This window comes from Monodon monoceros, unplaced genomic scaffold (genome assembly GCF_005190385.1).
Source record: "Monodon monoceros isolate NGI ecotype Baffin Bay Population unplaced genomic scaffold, NGI_Narwhal_1 Super_Scaffold_18, whole genome shotgun sequence".
Classification (NCBI taxonomy): Eukaryota; Metazoa; Chordata; class Mammalia; order Artiodactyla; family Monodontidae; genus Monodon; species Monodon monoceros.
This window is the reverse complement of record NW_021703774.1, coordinates 128,573,190-128,595,373: the sequence shown is the minus strand read 5'-3', so window position 1 is coordinate 128,595,373 and position 22,184 is coordinate 128,573,190. Positions and strand designations below refer to the sequence as shown.

The 22,184-nt window shown below is 38.0% G+C and overlaps 1 protein-coding gene across 5 annotated transcripts in view; it reads left to right on the top strand.

The window, feature by feature from the left end:
• Nucleotides 1-22,184, top strand: part of PATJ (PATJ crumbs cell polarity complex component) — a 353,415-nt gene that overhangs the window by 25,838 nt on the left and 305,393 nt on the right. For all 5 annotated transcript variants that reach the window (XM_029230615.1, XM_029230612.1, XM_029230614.1 and 2 more), the window contains exons 8-10: nucleotides 16,091-16,309; nucleotides 18,506-18,608; nucleotides 20,929-21,020. In XM_029230615.1, the coding sequence (XP_029086448.1) occupies nucleotides 16,091-16,309; nucleotides 18,506-18,608; nucleotides 20,929-21,020 (414 nt within the window). The remainder of the gene's footprint in view (nucleotides 1-16,090; nucleotides 16,310-18,505; nucleotides 18,609-20,928; nucleotides 21,021-22,184) is intronic.

Sequence of the window (22,184 nt, the reverse complement as noted above, 5' to 3'; positions counted from 1 at the left end):
ACAACTGACAGCATTTGTTGCTGATGATAAAATTTGAACTTTCAAGCAAAAATTAGAATTTTGGAAAAATTTGTGTTTTACCATAAGCTTGAAATTTTCCAATATTTAAATACTTCTCTGATTAGATTGTTGGTGATATTAATAAATATGATTTTTTTAATATTGTATAATGTTATATGTCAGTATTTAGAAAATCTACATAAATCTAGGAATCAGTATTTTCTGAAGATCAATGTGTAGTGTGGCAAAATAATATATAGGTAAAAAATCCATTCAGAATTCAAGATTGATCAATAGATTTTAATGAAACAGTATCTGAAAGTTTATTGATGTTGTTTCAGATTCCACATTGCAACTGATCTTTAAGAAATCACCACTTGTCAAGTTTTGGTGTGTTATCAAAGAATGGACTGAAAGGGCTATTAAAATACTCCCCCATTTTCCAAATATATATCTGATTAAGACCAGATTTTCTTTATATACTTCAACCAAAGCAACATATTGCAATACACTGAATGCTGAAGCGGATATGAAAATTCAGCTGTCTTCTTTTAAGTCAGATATTAAAGAGATTTGTAACAATTTCTTTAAGAATACAACTCTTCTCACAATTTTTTTGTTTTAGAAAACATAACTTTTTAAAATAAAAAAATATCAATATGTAAAAAGTATATATTAATATATTACATATCTTAAATATTTAAAAAGTTTCTCAGTGTTGTTTCCCAATTCAGTTGATATCAGCAGATAACAACAGAGAGAACTACATAAACAAAAACTCTGAGATCTCAGTAATTTTTGAGATATAATTGACAAACAATAAATTGCACATATGTGAAGTATACAATTTGACGTGTTTGCTGGCGAGTCTGAAATCTGTAGGGCAGACCAGCAGGCTGGAAACTCAGGCAAGAGTTGACATTAAAGTCTGGACTCTGGGCTTCCCTGGTGGTGCAGTGGTTGAGAGTCCGCCTGCCGATGCAGGGGACACGGGTTCGTGCCCCGGTCCGGAAGATCCCACATGCCGCGGAGCGGCTAGGCCCGTGAGCCATGGCCACTGAGCCTGTGCGTCCGGAGCCTGTGCTCCGCAACGGGAGAGGCCACAACAGTGAGAGGCCCGCGTACCGCAAAGAAGAAAAAAAAATCTGGACTCTGAAATTTGTATGGCAAGTTGGCAGGGTTTCTGTTATAGTTTTAAGGCAGAATTCCTTTTCCAGGGAACCTCAGTTTTTGCTCATAAAGTCTTCAGCTGATTAGATGGAGCCTATCAATGTTATCAAGGGTAACATTCTTAAAGTCAACTGATTGTAGATATTAATTACATCGACAAAATACCTTCACAGTAACATCTAAACTAGTGTTTGACCAAACAACTGGGCACCAGAGCTTAGCCAAGGTGACATAAAATTTAACCATGATACCATCTATCACTACAGTCAAGAACATATTCATGACCCACAAAGATTTTCTGTGCCCTTTTGTAATCCCTATTCCTCCATCCTCAATTATTTTTAAGAATGTAAAGGAGTTCTGAGACCAAAAAGGTTGAGAATGCTCGTTATAGGTTCTTCAAAAGACATCTTCAGCACAAAACAGGTAATAATCTTTAAGGATTCTTTTGAAAAATTTTGAAACCTGGAAAGGGATGAGATATTGTGGAGTATTTTGGCGTTTTTTCTCACCCCAACCCCCCTCCTTTAGCAATTTTAATAGGCTTATTTGCTATAGTAGCATTTTTCAAGATGCAAAGTGGAGTAGTTATTATGAAGAACAAAGGGTCAAATAAATTTGGAAAGCACCAAGTTAAGCAAAATCAAATAGATTACTGTACATTAATGTACATTATGAATTTTCACAAGAAGAATATGATGTGCAGAGTTTCCCTTTGTGACACTGTTGGTAAAACCCATGTCTGATTTTCACCCTTTCCTGGAAGGGATTGTCACTGTTGCAGGTCTTCAGGATGGGGGGCATGCGCCTGTCAGAGTCATAATGGAGAAGCGAGTGTTTATGCCAGATATGGTCATCTGCCTAATACACATTATTCTTGTGTAATCCTCAGAACAGTCATAAATTTTATTCACAAATCATAGGTATGGAAACTTAAGAAATTGCCCAAGGCTATGCAACTAAGAAATGACAAAGTCAGGATTGAGCCTACATCTGTTAGATTTACTGCTTAAATCTACTTATACAAAGTTGATCCCGATGTTTTCATTTTCCTGGTGTACACCTGTCCAGGGTTGGTCAAGCCTATGAGGGAATTGCCACCTCTAACAGCAACATTGCTATTGGTCCTTTCCTGTAGGGAATATGATGAGACCTAAACATAGGGGACAGAGCAGTATTCACTTCTCTCTTGCCCTCATCCCAGCCAAATGGCAGATAAAATCTCTTCAGCTAACTCTGCTTTGTTGCTAAATCTCTAGAGTTGTTGCTCACGTAGCCTGATCATAGCTTTAAAATTATTAAAGGGAATATTGCTTTTCATTAAAATGTACTCATATTTTGACTGTTAATGCTCACTGTTGACCATGGCAGTCTTCATGGTAAGGGAATATGGATGTCTTAGGTCATTAGTTAGATGTGATTTAGATTGATCATAAAGTGATACCTACATTCTGCTAAAGGGGTTAACTAATACTACTTTCTTTAAAGACTATGAAATTGTATAACAGAAAGTTAGAAAAGCAAGTCAGTATTTCTTATTTAAAAGGGTTTCATAAAATAGCCCCTTGTATTTTCTTTTGTGTACAGATAAGTCAATATGGGGTAGAGGTGAGGGGGCAAAGAATACCTAACTGAGCCTAAAGAAGTATCAGAAATGGATGCATTTGAGGACTTGCTGTAGGGAAGGCACTAGGCTAAAGCTTTTACATATAGTATTTTTTAAGCTATTTATTTATTTATTATATTTATGGACTTTATTTTTTGACTGCATTCGGTCTTTGTTGCTGCACGTGGGCTTTCTCTAGTTGTGGCGAGCAGGGGCTACTCTTCCTTGCAGTGTGTGGGCTTCTCATTGCAGTGGCTTCTCTTGTGGAGCATGGGCTCTAGGTGCGTGGGCTTCAGTAGTTGTGGCTCGCAGGCTTCAGTAGTTGTGGCTCGCGGGCTCTAGAGCACAGGCTCAGTAGTTGTGGCGCACGGGCTTAGTTGCTTCGCGGTCTGTGGGATCTTCCCGGACCAGGGATCGAACCTGTGTCCCCTGCATTGGCAGGTGGATTCTTAACCACCGTGCCACCAGGGAAGTACCAAACATATAGTATTGAGTTTAGTGCTCACAACTCAGTGAGAGAGGAATCTATCCCCATCTTACTTAAGAGGGATCTGAGATTTAGGTAGGATCAGTAACTGACCTATGGCCCTACAGCTTGATCAAAGTAGTGCCAGCATTTGAACTTGGGTGTGTCTGACTCCAAAGCCTTGTCATTCTGCTGTCTACTTCCTCTACTGTTGTCAAGTAAATGAAGTGGAAAAATATTGACTTATACGGGTTTTTTAGAAATGTTCATTGAGACCTAATTATAGTGAGCAATCAGTAAATGTAATCAGGGCCAATTCCCTGAATAGGGAAATTATATGGTATCGTGTAAGGGGAGCTAAAAGACCTATCTACCTGTAATCCTTAGGTACTCTCCAAAATTCACAGTGCCTGAAACATCTTCTGAGAATTCTGTTCAGCTATGAAAAAAATTTCAGAATTTTTCAGCAGTTAGAGGTTTTGTTTTGTTTTGTTTTTGGTTTTTTGTTTGTTTGTTTTTAAATAAATTGATATGAGCAGTGTAAAACTTTTTTGTTTTGCAGAAATCTCTTTTATGTGGTCTGGAGGAATTCTAGGGAAATCAGGTACATTGAGTTACCCCGTTGTCTCCCAAAGGTGATTATTAAAGCACAACCTACTTAAAAGTTGTCATGAATTATTGACTTTTTGGTATCAGGCAATTGTAATATGAGTCCTATTACCTATCTAGTAACCTTTAATACTAAGAAGGAATGGAACCAACCAAGGATTGGAGAAGTAGGTGTGGACTATGAGGAATTTTTAGTCTAGAATAATAAAGGCCCAGCTTGAGGACACTGAACAGTTCGTTATTCCCAGTAATTTTGCTTTGAGTGTGTGTAAACTGGTAGTTTCCTTATCCATAAAAATCATTGATGAGGGCTCTGGAAATATGAGAAGGATAGGATAGATGTACTTACACTTAGTACCTTTAATTCCTTGAGGGAAAGAGCATTTTTTTATGGTTCTAGTAATATAAATTATATCTTTATAAAAGGCTTGCAATATTCTTACTAGAAGTCAAGATAGAAGAATACCAAATCAAACTAGCCAAGGATCTAAGTAATCCATCTACTGATTTTTGGTCAAAATACAGGATTAGGATTATTTTCCTTTGGAGATTCAAACCTGAGACACTTGCCATGAGGTTGACATTTATTTATTTTTTTCTTTTCTTTTTTTTTTAATATGCATTCTTATTATTTGTTTATTTAACATCTTTATTGGAGTATAATTGCTTTACAGTGTTATTTTCTGCTGTATAACAAAGTGAATCAGCTATACTATAGGCATACATCCCCATATCTCCTCCCTCTTGCATCTTCCTCCCACCCTCCCTATCCCACCCCTCTAGGTGGTCACAAAGCACCGAGCTGATCTCCCCCTGCAATGCAACTGCTTCCCACTAGCTATCTATTTTACACTAGTAGCGTATATATGTCAGTGCTACTCTCTCACTTCGTCCCAGCTTACCCTTCCCCCTCCCATGTCCTCAAGTCCATTCTCTACATCTGAGTCTTTATTCCTGTCCTGCCCCTAGGTTCATTAGAACCATTTTTTTATTTTTTATTTAGATTCCATATATATGTGTTAGCATATGGTATTTGTTTTTCTCTTTTGCCTTTTGATTAAAGACCAATGGTAGAAATGTCCTGGAGTCAGAAGTGGTAATAATTTCATTTTCTGAGTTGTGGAAGTATTTGGTACCATTTTTTAATTTTCAGAGAAACAAATTTGATTTCTTTCTTTTGTAGCTCAAGCCTGAAATCCTTTAGGTTTTCAAATATCTTTTGAATTGAAATTATCATCTACAACAGCCTATCAGAGAACTTAAAAGTGCAGAGTACTAAATGTTTTTTGAGCCAATAACTGCTAACTTGGATTAAAGTATTTTTTCTTTAAAAAAAAAAACTATATGAATGATACTGTTAGTGTTTTCACTGTAACAGTGTGTTACCCTGTTACATCAGCTATTTTAATTTTTTGCCTTCCATACTATCTTTTCCTGTATGCATAATTTTTTCTTTCTTTTGAAAGAATCTATGGGTTAATAAACTTTTATATTTCACTGTTAGATTAGCATGCTATGACTTTGAATCTTGACATAGCTATTTGTTGGCTATCACTGACTTATGATTTCTATTAAAGAACAAAAAGGACTCTATACCTTTTAGTTTCCTTCCACAGTAGACAGGTTGTGAAAGGAGAATATTGATCAGAAAGTATCAGTAAAATGCAATGTTTGGGGCTGCTGGACTTGTAAAAGCTATAGCTGTCATTTTGGTGTCTTTCCTATCGATCTAATTATGATTGTTTTGCACTTACGAATTCCTTAGAGCACCTGTTTATCTGGAACAAGAAAATGTTTGACTTTCAGTGACAGGTGCAAATTATCTACATTTAAAATCGAGTTCAGGTAATATAGGAAAACAATAGTGCTTAGGAGGTGACTGTACTTACAGTGAAATGTCCTTTGTCCAAGACAAGTATGAAAACACTCGCCATATTCTTTATTCTGTGGTCAGGCCAAAATTCTGTTCAAGAATGGTTTATTCACAGAGGCATCTTACCCTTATTTTTCATCATGAACACTTGACTGTCTCTTAAGTAGTTGCTTGCTTTGTTTCAAGTTTGTTGCATTCATAAAAAATAGAACATCAAATTATCAGTGCTTAAAGTAGAAATCCAGCAATTCTTTGTTCCTTTTTCCACAGTAATTTCTTCCTTGCATCTATTTCTGTTCTAAGTCTTTCCAAATGTTTCTGACTTGAATTGCATTTCTGTTTCACGGCTCCTCTTTGCTTGCAGTAGCTTCTAGTGCCTTCTGCAGAATTCACAACAAAGCATATAGTTTTCTACTCGCTGTTTTGATCTAACACCTTTCATACAGGTTTCTGCAAAATTGGAGAAAAGGAAGGATGGGGAATAGACTTTTAGTTTTAAGGCCCTCTCTCTTTTGCTCTTTTCCATCCCTCCCTCCCTCCCTTCCTTCCTTTCCACTTTTTTTCTTCTGAGTTCCATCTGGAACTTACAGATGGTGCCTCCCGGAGCCAGGAGTATGAAGCTTAGAACTGTACTAGCCCAGTGGTCATGGCTCTATTCTCAGGTTGTCCTCTCCCAGGTGCAAAATATCTATTTTCATCTTCATTTTATTTCACGCTTTTTGACAGTTATAGGAGATTTCTTGGAGAATAGGAAACAGTATATTTATTATCTACTGATATTACTTTGGAGATATCAAAGTATAAGACAAATGATTAATAAGAACAGGTCTTCAGTGAGACAACTTGGGTTGAACTTTGGCCCTGCCACTTATTAGCTTTGTGATCTTGGTCAATTCAGTCAACCTTTTTGAATCTCGGTTTTCTCATTTTAAAGCTGTTCTTCACTGAAAGAGATGATATATGAAAAGTGATTTTTTCATCCTGTAAAGTGCTCTGGTGGTGTAATTTTTCATAACTGGTTCTGTTTACGTTTTGGAATCTTTAATATATTGTAGTAAAGATAAGTAAAGAGAATTCAGACTTTCTGATGAAACAAATTTAGTGAAAATGAAGTGGATCAACTATTCAAAAATTTCACAAACGAAGGTAGAATGGAACTGATATACTTTGAAAAAATTTTTTTTTATTTTTTAAATAATTAATTTATTGTTGGCTCTGTTGGGTCTTCGTTTCTCTGCGAGGGCTTTCTCTAGTTGTGGCAAGTGGGGGCCACTCTTCATCACGGTGCGCGGGCCTCTCACTGTCGTGGCCTTTCTTGTAGCGGAGCACAAGCTCCAGATGTGCAGGCTCAGTAGTTGTGGCTCAAGGGCCTAGTTGCTCCGCGGCATGTGGGATCTTCCCAGACCAGGGCTTGAATCCGTGTCCCCTGCATTGGCAGGCAGACTCTCAACCACTGCGCCACCAGGGAAGCCCTGATATACTTTTTTTTTTCTTTTACCTAATCTATATGCCTTTAATTTCTTTCTGTTTTTTTTTTTTTTAAATCTTTATTGGAGTATAATTGCTTTACAGTGGTGTGTTAGTTTCTGCTTTATAACAAAGTGAATCAGTTATACATATACATATGTTCCCATATCTCTTCCGTCTTGCGTCTCCCTCCCTCCCACCCCTCTAGGTGGTCACAAAGCACCAAGTTGATCTCCCTGTGCTATGCGGCTGCTTCCCACTAGCTATTTTACATTTGGTAGTGTATGTATGTCCATGCCACTCTCTCACTTTGTCACAGCTCACCCTTCCCCCTCCCCATCTCCTCAAGTCCATTCTCTAATAGGTCTGTGTCTTTATTCCTGTCTTACCCCTAGGTTCTTCATGACCTTTTTTTTTTCTTAGATTCCATATATATGTGTTAGCATATGGTATTTGTTTTTGTCTTTCTGACTTACTTCACTCTGTATGACAGACTCTGGGTCCATCCATCTCACTACAAATAACTCAATTTCGTTTCTTTTTATGGCTGAGTAATATTCCATTGTATATATGTGCCACATCTTCTTTATCCATTTATCCGATGATGGACACTTGGGTTGCTTCCATCTCCTGGCTATTGTAAATAGAGCTGCAATGAACATTTTGGTACATGACTCTTTTTGAATTATGGTTTTATCAGGGTATATGCCCAGTAGTGGGATTGCTGGGTCATATGGTAGTTCTATTTGTGGTTTTTTAAGGAACCTCCATACTGTTCTCCATTGGCTGTACCAATTCACATTCCCACCAGCAGTGCAAGAAGGTTCCCTTTTCTCCACACCCTCTCCAGCATTTACTGTTTGTAGATTTTTTGATGATGGCCATTCTGTCCAGTGTGAGATGATATCTCATAGTAGTTTGATTTGCATTTCTCTAATGATTAATGATATTGAGCATTCTTTCATGTGTTTGTTGGCAAATTGTATATCTTCTTTGGAGAAACATCTGTTTAGGTCTTCTGCCCATTTTTGGATTGGGTTTTTTGTTTTTTTGTTATTCTGCTGCATGAGCTGCTTGTAAATTCTGGAGATTAATCCTTTGTCAGTTTCTTCATTTGCAAATGTTTTCTCCCATTCTGAGGGTTGTCTTTTGGTCTTGTTTATGGTTTCCTTTGCTGTGCAAAAGCTTTGAAGTTTCATTAGGTCTCATTTGTTTATTTTTGTTTTTATTTCCATTTCTCTAGGAGGTGGGTCAAAAAGGACCTTGCTGTTAATTATGTCATAGAGTGTTCTGCCTATGTTTTCCTATAACAGTTTGATAGTTTCTGGCCTTACATTTAAGTCTTTAATCTATTCTGAGCTTACTGTTGTGTATGGTGTTAGGGAGTGTTCTAACCTCATACTTTTACATGTACCTGTCCAGTTTTCCCAGCACCACTTTGAAGATGCTGTCCTTTCTCCACTGTACATTCCTGCCTCCTCTATCAAAGATAAGGTGACCATATGTGCGTGGGATTATCTCTGGGTTTCTGTCCTGTTCCATTGATTTCTATTTCTGTTTTTGTGCCAGTACCATACTTTCTTGATTACTGTAGCTTTGTAGTATAGTCTGAAGTCAGGGAGCCTGATTCCTCCAGCTCCGTTTCTCGATCTCAAGTTTGCTTTGGCTATTCAGCGTCTTTTGTGTTTCCAAACAAATTGTGAAATTTTTTGTTTTAGTTGTGTGAAAAATGCCAGTGGTAGTTTGATAGGGATTGCATTGAATCTGTAGATTGCTTTGGGTAGTAGAGTCATTTTCACAATGTTGATTCTTCCAATCCAAGAACATGGTATATCTCTCCATCTATTTGCATCATCTTTAATTTCTTTCATCAGTGTCTTATAGTTTTCTGCATACAGGTCTTTTGTCTCCTTAGGTAGGTTTATTCCTAGATATTTTATTCTTTTTGTTGCACAGGTAAATGGGAGTGTTTTCTTAATTTCACTTTCAGATTTTTCATCATTAGCGTTTAGGAATGCCAGAGATTTCTGTGCATTAATTTTGTATCTTGCTACTTTACCAAATTCATTGATTAGCTCTAGTAGTTTTCTGGTAGCATCTTTAGGATTCTCTATGTATAGTATCATGTCATCTGCAAACAGTGACAGCTTTACTTCTTCTTTTCTAATTTGGATTCCTTTTATTTCCTTTTCTTCTCTGATTGCTGTGGCTAAAACTTCCAAAACTATGTTGAATAAGAGTGGAGAGAGTGGGCAACCTTGTCTTGTTCCTGATCTTAGTGGAAATGCTTTCAGTTTTTCACCATTGACGACGATGTTGGCTGTGAGTTTGTCGTATATGGCCTTTATTATTATGTTGAGGACAGTTCCCTCTATGCCTACTTTCTGCAGGGTTTTTATCATAAACGGGTGCTGAATTTTGTTGGAAGCTTTCTCTGCATCTATTGAGATGATCATATGGTTTTTCTCCTTCAATTTGTTAATATGGTGTATCACGTTGATTGATTTGTGTATATTGAAGAATCCTTGCATTCCTGGAATAAACCCCACTTGATCATGGTGTATGATCCTCTTAATGTGCTGCTGGATTCTGTTTGCTAGTATTTTGTTGAGGATTTTTGCATCTATGTTCATCAGTGATATTGGCCTGTAGTTTTCTTTCTTTGTGACATCCTTGTCTGTTTTGGTATCAGGGTAATGGTGGCCTCGTAGAATGAGTTTGGGAGTGTTCCTCCCTCTGCTATATTTTGGAAGTTTGAGAAGGATAAGTGTTAGCTCTTCTCTAAATGTTTAATAGAATGTGCCTGTGAAGCCATCTGGTCCTGGGCTTTTGTTTGTTGGAAGATTTTTAATCACAGTTTCAATTTCAGTATTTGTGATTCGTCTGTTCATATTTTCTATTTCTTCCTGATTCAGTCTTGGCAGGTTGGCCAGACTTGGCAATTTCTAAGAATTTGTCCATTTCTTCCAGGTTGTCCATTTTATTGGCATAGAGTTGCTTGTAGTAATCTCTCATGATCTTTTGTGTTTCTGCAGTGTCAGTTGTTACTTCTCCTTTTTCATTTCTAATTCTATTGATTTGAGTCTTCTTCCTTTTTTTCTTTATGAGTCTGGCTAATGGTTTATCAGTGTTGTTTATCTTCTCAAAGAACCAGCTTTTTGTTTTATTGATCTTTGCTATCGTTTCCTTCATATCTTTTTCATTTTTTTCTGATCTGATCTTTATGATTTCTTTCCTTCTGCTAACTTTGGGTTGTTTTTTTTTGTTCTTCTTTCTGTAATTGCTTTAGGTGCAAGGTTAGGTTGTTTATTCGAGATGTTTCCTGTTTCTTAAGGTAGGAATGTATTGCTATAACCTTCCCTGTTAGAACTGCTTTTGCTGCATCCCATAGGTTTTGGGTCGTTGTGTCTCCATTGTCATTTGTTTCTAGGTATTTTTTGATTTCCTCTTTGATTTCTTCAGTGATCACTTCATTATTAAGTAGTGTATTGTTTAGCCTCTATGTGTTTGTATTTTTTTTACTGATCTTTTCCTGTAATTGACATCTAGTCTCATAGCGTTGTGGTCGGAAAAGATATTTGATACAATTTCAATTTTCTTAAATTTACCAAGGCTTGATTTGTGACCCAAGATATGATTTATCCTGGAGAATGTTCCATGAGCACTTGAGAAAAATGTGTATTCTGTTGTTTTTGGATGGAATGTCCTATAAATATCAATTAAGTCCATCTTGTTTAATGTATCATTTAAAGCTTGTGTTTCCTTATGTATGTTCATTTTGGATGGTCTGTCCATTGGTGAAAGTGGGATGTTAATGTCCCGTCCTATGAATGTGTTACTGTTGATTTCCCCTTTTATGGCTGTTAGTATTTGCCTTATATATTGAGGTACTCCTATGTTGGGTGCATAAATATTTACAATTGTTATATCTTCTTCTTGGATCGATCCCGTGATCGTTATGTAGTGTCCTTCTTTGTCTGTTGTAATAGTCTTTATTTTAAAGTCTGTTTTGTCTGATTTGAGCATTGCTACTCCATCTTTCTTTCTTCTGATTTTCATTTGCAAGGAATATCTTCTTCCATCCCCTTACTTTCAGTCTGTATGTATCTCTAGGTCTGAAGTGGGTCTCTTGTAGACAGCATATATATGGGTCTTGTTTTTGTATCCATTCAGCCAGTCTGTGTCTTTTGGTGGGAGCATTTAATCCATTTACATTTAAGGTAATTATCGATATGTATGTTCCTATTCCCATTTTCTTAATTGTTTTGGGTTTGTTATTGTAGGTCTTTTCCTTCTCTTGTGTTTCGTGGCTAGAGAAGTTCCTTTACCATTTGTTGTAAAGCTGGTTTGGTGGTGCTGAACTCTCTCAGCTTTTGCTTGTCTGTAAAGGTTTTAATTTCTCCATCAAATCTGAATGAGATCCTTGCTATGTAGAGTAATCTTGGTTGTAGGTTTTTCCTCCTTCATCACTTTAAATATGTCCTGCCAGTCCCTCTGGCTTGCAGAGTTTCTGCTGAAAGATCAGCTATTAACCTGATGGGGATTCCCTTGTGTGTTATTTGTTGTTTTTCCCTTGCTGCTTTTAATATGTTTTCTTTGTATTTAACTTTTGACAGTTTGATTAATATGTGTCTTGGTGTGTTTCTCTTTGGATTTATCATGTATGGGACTCTCTGTGGTTCCTGGACTTAACTATTTCCTTTTCCATAGTAGGGAAGTTTTCAAGTATAATCTCTTCACATATTTTCTCAGTCCCTTTCTTTTTCTCTTGTTCTTCTGGGACCACTGTAATTCGAATGTTTGTGCATTTAATGTTTTCCCAGAGGTCTCTGAGACTGTCCTCAGTTCTTTTCATTCTTTTTTCTTTATTCCAGTCTGCAGTAGTTATTTCCATTATTTTATCTTCCAGGTCACTTATCCGTTCTTCTGCCTCAGTTATTATGCTATTTATCCCTTCTACAGTATTTTTAATGTCATTTATTGTGTTGTTCATCATTGCTTGTTTCAACTTTAGTTCTTCTAGGTCCTTGTTAAATGTTTCTTGCATTTTGTCTATTCTATTTCCAAGATTTTGAATCATCTTTACTATCATTATTCTGAATTCTTTTTCAGGTAGACTGCCTATTTCCTCTTCATTTGTTAGGTCTGGTGGGTTTTTATCTTGCTCCTTCATCTGCTGTGTGTTTTTCTGTCTTCTCATTTTGCTTATCTTACTGTGTTTGGGGTCTCCTTTTTGCAGGCTGCAGCTTCGTAGTTCCTGTTGTTTTTGGTGTCTGTCCCCAGTGGCTAAGGTTGGTTCAGTGGGTTATGTAGGCTTCCTGGTGGAGGGGACTAGTGCCTGTGTTCTGGTGGATGAGGCTGGATCTTGTCTTTCTGTTGGGCAGGTCCACGTGTGGTGGTGTGTTTTGGGGTGTCTGTGGGCTTATTATGATTTTAGGCAGCCTCTCTGCTAATGGGTGGGGTTATGTTCCTGTCTTGCTGGTTATTTGGCATAGGGTGTCCAGCAGTGTAGCTTGCTGGTCATTGAGTGAAGCTGGGTGTTGGTGTCGAGGTGGAGATTTCTGGGAGATTTTCTCCGTTTGATATTACATGGAGCTGGGAGGTCTGTTGTGGACTTGTGTCCTGAAGTTGGGTCTCCCACCTCAGAGGTACAGCACTGACTCCTGGCTGCAGCGCCAAGAGCCTTTCATCCACACAGCTCAGAATAAAAGGGAGAAAAAGTAGAAAGAAAGGAAGAGGATAAAATAAAATAAAGTAAGATAAAATAAAATAAGTTTATTAAAATAAAAAATAACTATGAAGAAGAAATTTTTTTTAAAGTAAAAAAACAAAACACGGATGGACAGAACCCTAGGACAAATGGTGAAAGCAAAGCTATACAGACAAAATCTCACACAGAAGCATACACATACTCACAGAAAGAGGAAAAGGGGAAAAAATAATAAATCTTGCTCTCAAGGTCCACCTCCTCAATTTGGGATGATTCGTTGTCTATTCATGTATTCCACCGATGCAGGGTACATCATGTTGATTGTGGAGATATAGTCTGCTGCTTCTGAGGCTGCTGGGAGGGATTTCCCTTCCTCTTCTTTGTTCACACAGCTCTCGCGGCCCAGCTTTGGATTTGGCCCCGCCTCTGCGTGTAGGTCACAGGAGGGCGTCTGTTCTTCGCTCAGACCGGATGGGGTTAAAGGAGCCACTGCTTCGGTGGCTCTTGTTCACTCAGGCTGGGGGTAGGGAGGGGTGCGGATGTGTGGTAAGCCTGCGGCGGCAGACGTCAGCGTGACTTTGCACCAGCCTGAGGCGCACCATGCGTTCTCCTGGGGAAGTTGTCCCTGAATCCCGGGACCCTGGCGGTGGCAGGCTGCACAGTCTCCCGGAAGCGAGGTGTGGAGAGTGACCTGTGCTCGCACACAGGTTTCTTGGTGGCGGCAGCAGCGGACTTAGCGTCTCATGCTCGTCTCTGGGGTTCGCGCTTTTAGCCGCGGCTCGCGCCCGTCTCTGGAGTTCCTTTAAGCAGCGCTCTTAATCCCCTCTCCTCGCGCACCAGGAAGCAGAGGGAAGAAAAATTCTCTTGCCTCTTTGGCAGGTCCAGACTTTTCCCCGGACTCCCTCCCGGCTAGCCGTGGTGCACCAACCCCTTCAGGCTGTGTTCACGCCGCCAACCCCAGTCCGCCAACCCCAGTCCTCTCCCTGCGCTCTGAGAGAAGCCTGAGCCTCAGTTCTCAGCCCTGCCCGCCCTGCCCGGTGAGCAGACAAGCCTCTCAGGCTGGTGAGTGCCGGTCGGCACCGATCCTCTGTGAGGGAATCTCTCCGCTTTTCCCTCTGCACCCCTGTTGCTGCGCTCTCATCCACAGCCCGGAAGCTGCCCCCCTCCGCCACCTGCAGTCTCCGCCCGCGAAGGGGCTTCTAGTGTGTGGAAACCTTTCCTCCTTCACAGCTCCCTCCCACTGGTGCAGGTCCCGTCCCTATTCTTTTGTGTCTGTTTATTCTTTTTTCTTTTGCCCTACCCAGGTACGTGTGGAGTTTCTTGCCTTTTGGGAGGTCTGAGGTCTCCTTCCAGCGTTCAGTAGGTGTTCTGTAGGAGTTGTTCCACGTGCAGATGTATTTCTGGTGTATCTGTGGGGAGGAAGGTGATCTCCGCGTTTTACTCTTCCGCCATCTTCTTCCTCCTCCCTGATATACTTTTTGATGTATTATGTTTTAAACTTTACAATGAGTGAAATATACAAACATATAAAAGTATATATAATGTCTGTGCACATTTTAAATAATAACCACCAATGTACCTATAATCCAGTTTATGAAATTGATCGTGTTAAATAATAATAATAATGATTATCCATATATATATATATATCACCAGCTTAAGAAACAGAAGATTGCATATCCTTCTTCTAAACTCATCCAGAGTCATGCATGTTAAATACCTTCTATATGCTCATGACTCCCAAATTTAAATGTGTAGTCTGGACTTCTCTCCTGAACTCCATACTTGTATATCCAGCTGCGTATCTGATATATCCACTTGCAATGTCTAATAGGCATCTCAGACTAGACATCTCTAAAACTGAACTCCTGATTTCTGTTCCCACACACCTGTTCCTCTGTAATCTTTTTTTTTTTTTTTTTTTCAATCTCAATAGCAACTCTATGTTTCCAGCTGCTTAGGCTAAAGCCTTAGAGTTTTGATTCCATTTTCCCCTCACACCCCATGTAGAAGCTATCAGCAGAGCCTGTTGACAGTTCATTAGAAATACATCTAGAATCTCACTTCTCAACACCCCAACTGCTAACCTAGTCCAGGCTCTTGTTGTCTCTTTCTATATTATTGCATTAGCCTCCCAACTGGTATCTCTGCTTCTATTGTTTTCTCTCCTTTAGTCTATTTTCAGCTTAAAGGCTGGAGTGATCTTGATAAAATAAGTCAGATCATGTCACTCCACTGCTCAAAACCCTCCAATGACTTCCCTTCCCCCTGGCTCAGAGCAGACGCTCTATACTGCTGACCCCCTGGTAATGCTCCCATCGGTTCTTTTTTTTAAAAATAAATTTATTTATTTATTTATTTTTGGCTGTGTTGGCTCTTTGTTGCTGTGTGCGGGCTTTCTCTAGTTGAGGTGAGTGGGGGCTACTCTTCATTGCAGTGCATGGGCTTCTCATTGTCGTGGCTTCTCTTGTTGCGGAGCACGGGCTCTAGGCGCGCAGGCTTCAGTAGTTGTGGCACATGGGCTCAGTAGTTGTGGCTCGCAGGCTCTAGAGCTCAAGTTTAGTAGTTTTGATGCACGGGCTTAGTTGCTCCGAGGCATGTGGGATCTTCCTGGGACAGGGCACGAATCTGTGTCCCTTGCATTGGCAGGCAGATTCTTAACCACTGTGCCACGAGGGAAGCCCTCCCATCGGTTCTTGACTACTCTCCTCTTTGCTCATTCTCTTCCAGCCACACTGACATCTTGCTGTTCCTCAAATGTGTCACTGGGCTTGTCAGCCCTTAGGGTTCTTCACTTTTTGTCGGTGGCCTCTGATCTGACTTTCTTCCTTTCCTAATGCCCAGGGCTTTCAGGTCACTTCCTTATGTATGTGGCTATTTTTACCTGGCTCTAGGCCATTAGGCATGAAGTGATACCCTCAAGCAAATGGCCATTTTAAAAATCTGGTTGCTCTTTTCCTTTTGAACTCTCCTCCTGTGCCCCCTCCCCTTCTTTTTTGTTTTACAAGGACTTCCTTTCCTCTGTTGCCAATTCAGCTGTTCATTAAAAGTATTATATTTTATTCAGCGTTTTTAGATGGCTTCTTTATCAGCCATTTTGCCACGACTCAAGGTCTGATGAATTGTTATTAACTAGTGAAGTTAGACCAATGATTTCTCATAATAATTTTTTTTTTCCTTGGATTAAAGGATGGAAGACTCCAGACAGGGGATCACATCTTGAAGATTGGTAGCACAAATGTGCAGGGAATGACCAGTGAGCAAGTTGCACAAGTGCTGAGGAACTGTGGGAATTCTGTCAGGATGCTTGTTGCAAGAGACCCAGTTGGTGAAATTTCCATAGCCCCTCCTACCCCTGCAGCCTTACCTGTTGCCCTGCCTGCTGTGGCCAACAGGAGCCCTAGTTCTGTGAGTATACAAATTACTCTTTCATAGTAAATTCACTACTGGGTGTGATTTACTGCAGGATTAGAAATGTTTTCCACTCCAAGTGTTGCATGGGTGTGAGTTGTGTCTCAGTGCTCAACAGGGAAGCAGAGGAGAGCCCAGTTTGTAGACACTAGACAAGTTTGATTTTCTTTTTTTTGCCATTTCTCAGGGTTAAGTCATTCAACTTCCCTGAGCCTCAGCTACTCATCTGTAAATTGGAGAATAATAATACCTGCATTTCTATTTCATAAGATTGGTGAACAGATATCCAGACAGTGGAGGGGAAACTGTAAATACTGGTCAGCGTATGTGTGTTATCACTGATAAGAACAGACTGGCCAAAGGGAATAGACATTAGTAATAATAATTTTTATTTTGATTATTAACAATCATTACAGTTATATAATAATCATTACCATTAATCATTATCAAGCACCTGGAATTGTCTAAGTCATCTGAATTTTTCATAAGAATTCTGCAAGATAGGTCTTGTCATCCACTTAATAGATGAGGAAATGGAAGTCCAAATAACTTGTTTTAAAGGTCATATAGGTAGTAATTTGCAAAGCTGGGGTTTGAATTTAGATCTTTCTGGTCCATTCCAAGTTCTTTTTTTGGTTTTTGTCTTTCAGTCTTATTAAGATAAAATAGACATACAGCACTTTATAAGTTTAAGGTGTACAGCCTAGTGATTTAATTTACATACATCATGAAGTGATTATCAAAATAAGTTTAGTGAACATCCATCACCTCATATACAATTAAAGAAATAGAAAAAAAATTTTTCTTGTGATGAGAACCCAGTATTTATTCTCTTAACTTTCATACATAACATACAGTGCTAATTATATTTATCATGTTGTATATTACATCTCTAGTACATATTCATCTTATAATACAAGGTACAAATGGAAGTTTGTACCTTTTGACTGCCTCAATCTGGTCCCCCCATCCCTCAGTCCCAAGTTCTTTCCATCCATCTCACAGGCTGTGAATCAAGAGATAATAAGGCAAAAGGAAAGAAATAGTTTTTAAAAGGACAAGCCAGGAAGAAGAAAAGAGAAGTGATTATGGTGAGAAGGGGGTGGGAAGCCACCTTTCAAATTCATTTGAGGAACCATTCGGTGTCTTCTGGAAAGCCTTTCCCTACTTGGAACCATGTGAGTGGAAGTTTTCTGTCGGAGATATCAGAATCATTTTTCTTTTCTTCTCCAAACTAGTTAGAACCATTTTCTTTTCCATCCATTCTTCTGGTTTGCTGAAGCCTTCTACTTTGTAGTGAGGAACCAGTGTAGCTGTGTGATAAGTGAGAATTTGATGCAATCAGTTATTTACTTTCTATTATTAATGTTTTGAATTGAAAGCAAGGTATTATGTTTTTAGACACCTTACTCTTTTACAGAAATATTTTAAATTAGAAGACAAGAATGATAATCAGTTTTAGGTCAATATTTTTTGCTTACAATGGTTAGGCTTACCATTTGTTTCTAACTTTTTCTTTAAATTCTTTCAGATACAGATTTACGCTGAGCTTTTTCTAAGTGGCTGTATTAGTTTTCTCTTGTTGTATAACAAATGATCATAAACGTTGTGGCTTGAAGCAGTACCCTTTGTTGGTCCACAGTTCTGTAGGTCTGAAGTCTGGGTGAGCTCTGTTGGGCTCTTCTTAGAGTCTTACAAAGCCTAAATCAAGGTGTTGGCCTGGCTGGGCTCTTATCTGGATGCTCTGGGAACAGTCCATTTCCAAGCTCTATCATATTGTTGGCAGAATAGTTTCTTGTAGCCGTAGGACTGAAGTCTCTGTATTAATGGCTGTCAGCTAAGGACCTCTTTCAGCTCCTTAAGTCCCCCTGTGTTCCTTCTCACATGACCCCTCCTTCTTCAAACCACAAGTCCAGTCCTTATGCTTCAAATCTTTTTCACTTCCCTTTCTGCCATCAATAGGAGAAAACCCTCTGCTTTTGAAGGGTGCCTGCTTAGATTAGGCTTACCTGGATAATCTCCCTTTTCCATGATATAAACACAGGAATGGCACCAGGGATCAAAAGTCAGAGACAATCTTAAAATTCTGCGTACCACAGGCGCTCAGAAAATACTTGACAAGCCATGCACAAATTGACTATGTACACAAGCTAGATAACGTTATATATAATTAAAATTATTTTTTCCTTTCAGGACAGTTCTACTCTTTTTGAAACTTATGATGTTGAACTCATTAAAAAAGATGGACAAAGTCTTGGAATTAGAATTGTTGGTTATGTTGGAACTGCTCAGACAGGTAAATGAATCATTTCTATTTTACATTTGGAAATAATTGTAAAGGATGTTAAGGTTCCTAGAGAGTAAAATTAATATCTGCAGATTTTAATTTAAACATTGAACCATAAAACCATGAATCTGTAACAGCAACCAATTACAAGAAATGATTAGAGAATCACAGTTTTCTTTCAGTAGTTTTATAGCTGGCTCAGTAGTCATTAACAAAAGAATTTAATTTATCCAACATAGTGTATAACATTTGAATTGTACCTCCTCTTGTTTCTAAGGTAGATATATTTTGAATATTGAGACTGTGGCATATTATGACATTTTACATGTGATAAAGTAAAATGATTACTGCATATATTTCATATTGTGAATGTCAAAAAAGTATTACTATTATGTTTAATTATCAAAAGAAGATAAAACAAATGCTTTAATTAGAATTATTTTTCTTTCATATAAAGGGAATACATTGTAAGAATAAATGCATGGCCCAAGTATCTCTGAATAACACTCCTTGAACTCGAACATGCAAAGCTTTGGTAACTTTCACTGTAAGAGTTACTCTATTATGATAAGAGATCACTACAGTAAGGAAAAATAAATCTTTTTCACAAATATTTGCTAGTAAGATGAAAAGTTAAAGTTATTAAATGTTCTAGTTTTTTAAAAATTGCAAGGTTACAGAGTTAATTTTTTTTAAAGTTATTATTTTGCATATTTACAGCAGGTGGAAAGATTAAAAGTGCTAATATATTCAAAGTCCTGAATGAAATTCATGTCAGACCACCTTGTGCTATTTTAGCCTAATGAAATAACTGTTTTCCCTTTAGATTTTTCTAAGTGCTACCACTTTTAGGTTCAGAATTTAAATGAGTTCTAAAGAGCTAAGTATGGATTGTATAATAATGTTGCAAAAAAAAAATGTTCTGAGTAGCTCTTAATATGCTGTCTGGTTAGAGAAATCATAAACTTGTGGTTTATGAACTTTTATTACATTAAGTTTTCAAGTTGTAAACCTAGTGATATACATGCAGAGTAAAATGAAGTGAATGATAGATAACTGAGAAAATTTGATGTTTATGTTACTGAATAAGAAAAAAATCATTTTACTTCTTTACCCTCAAAAGAAGCTTTTGGGACTGGAGCAAGGGCTGGGGGAGCAGTGTTGAATCCAAACACTAGAACATTTTATAACTCAATATGCTTTTTAAACATGTAGTCTTTCAAAATAGTTTTCGCTTTATTCCATTCATTGGAACTTTTGAGCAGTTGCTCTGCTTAGTTTTGGAGGGAGTAGAAAAATGAATATAAGAAAAATCTATTCAGGGAGATAAGCATGTAAATAACTGTCAGTTGTTTGAGGATAAATGAAGCGTATGTGTTATCAGAAATGCAAGCAAACTATCATCATATAGCAGATGAAAGACTCATTATGACAGAGGGAAATGGAGAATTCACAAAGAAAGAGGCATTTGTACTAAGCATGGAAAAGGAGAAGGGTTTAGATAGAAGGGTCGAGATCGGCAGGAATAAAAAATGAGAAAAGGGATAGTATATAGAAAATACTTGGTGTTTTGGTGGAACATCATGAGTCTTGTGTGTCTGGACTTTTGTCTTATTGGAGCAGTAGTTGGCAGATGAAGTAAAACAAGAAGTTTGGGGCAAATTATGGAGGTCCTTGAATGTGATTCTATGAAATTTACATTTTATCATGTAGGCTATAGGAATCCATTGTTGTTTATATTCCTTCTACAGACAATATTTTAAGTTCATTTGAAATTGAGATAAAAATATAAAATCTTCCAGAGCTATGGTCTTTCTTTTTCTAACTTTTCTTCCAGCCCTTGCCCATAGGCATGCATACTTTTTATATAGTTGTAATTTTTATATACATTTTACGATATATATATATAGAAGCTAACATGAGCAGTGAACTAAATGTAGGAAGACCTGTTAGGACCCTCTTGTTTTAGTGCTGCTGAGAAATGATGAAGGTTTATGGCAAGTCAGCAGTGAGAAGGGAGATGGACCAAGAGAAGAGAGTAAGACTTAACCTGAGCTCTCCTGAATTCCAGCTGATACTGGAATGCATTTCATCAAAGTTCCATTACTGATTATTTCCAAAAATAGGCATCAATCAAATCATTTCAAATTTGGGTCACTTGTTATGGTGACAGTTTGAAATAATCCATCAGTTTCTCTGCTTGCATTCAGAATAGTATTTATCAAGCCTTCAGTCAGCCCCTTTAGCTAATTAACCTCTTGATATGAATTTTGCAATCAAGGCCTAATTAGAGCTTTCTTCCTTTTTCCATATGTTTTGTGCACCGTAGGAGAAGCTTCAGGGATTTATGTGAAAAGTATAATACCTGGCAGCGCTGCATACCACAATGGTCAAATTCAAGTGAATGACCAAATAGTTGCTGTAAGTAACTGCCCTCTGTTTTAGAACTGAATCAAGTTGGGGGAAAAAGTTATCATTATTATAATATATATGCAATGGGAATGGCTTAATATAGTCTCATAATGTTTTTTAAAAAGTAGGTTTGTTAGTGCAGTGAAATCTCATTAATTTGGACTCTCATGGTCCTAAATTTTTTTTAATTAAAAAGAAATTTTTTTTAATTGAAATATAAGTTGATTTACAACATTGTGCCAATCTCTGCCATACAGTAAAGTGACTCAGTTTTACACATATATACCTTCATTTTTTAGTATTCTTTTCCATTATGGTTTATCCCAGGAGATTGGATATAGTTCCCTGTGCCATGCAGCAGGACCTTGTTGTTTGTCCATTCTAATTTTTTTTTTTAACTGCCTGTGAAGAAAGGAGTCACTAATGATATTGGCAGGAAAAAAAATACTGTATACATATGTATATTATAGTATACATACACATATATTTGAAAGATGCTCTAGCATTCTCTTATAAAACATTTCAAGCACCTCTTTGTGTTCTTTAAATTCATCAGTTTTATATGCAATTAATAGGCCATTTACTAGAACTATTTATGTCTTTGTGAAAGTAGTTTTTCTATTAATAGTAATTTTGAGTATATACAAAATTGAGATATTTTTTGTTTTTGAGAATGCAGTCATTGCCGTCTATCAATTCGGATTGTAATTGGTATTTCCTCCATTTAGTAGAAATTAGTTAAATTTTGCAGTTTATTTTCTTTTTCTTTTATAAATTTATTTTATTTATATTATTTTTGGCTCCATTGGGTCTTCGTTGCTGTGCACGGGCTTTTCTCTGGTTGCGGCGAGTGGGGGCTGCTCTTTGTTGCGGTGTGTGGGCTTCTCATTGCGGTGGCTTCTCTTGTTGTGGAGCATGGGCTCTAGGCGTGTAGGCTTCAGTAGTTGTGGCTCGCAGGCTCAGTAGTTGTGGCTCACAGGCTCTAGAGCGCAGGCTCAGTAGTTGTGGTGCATGGGCTTAGTTGCTCTGCAGCATGTGGGATCTTCCTGGACCAGGGCTCGAGCCCGTGTCCCCTGCATTGGCAGGTGGATTCTTAACCACCGCACCAGCAGGGAAGCCCTACAGTTTATTTTCATAATAATTTTGAAGCATGTATACACACACATACACAAA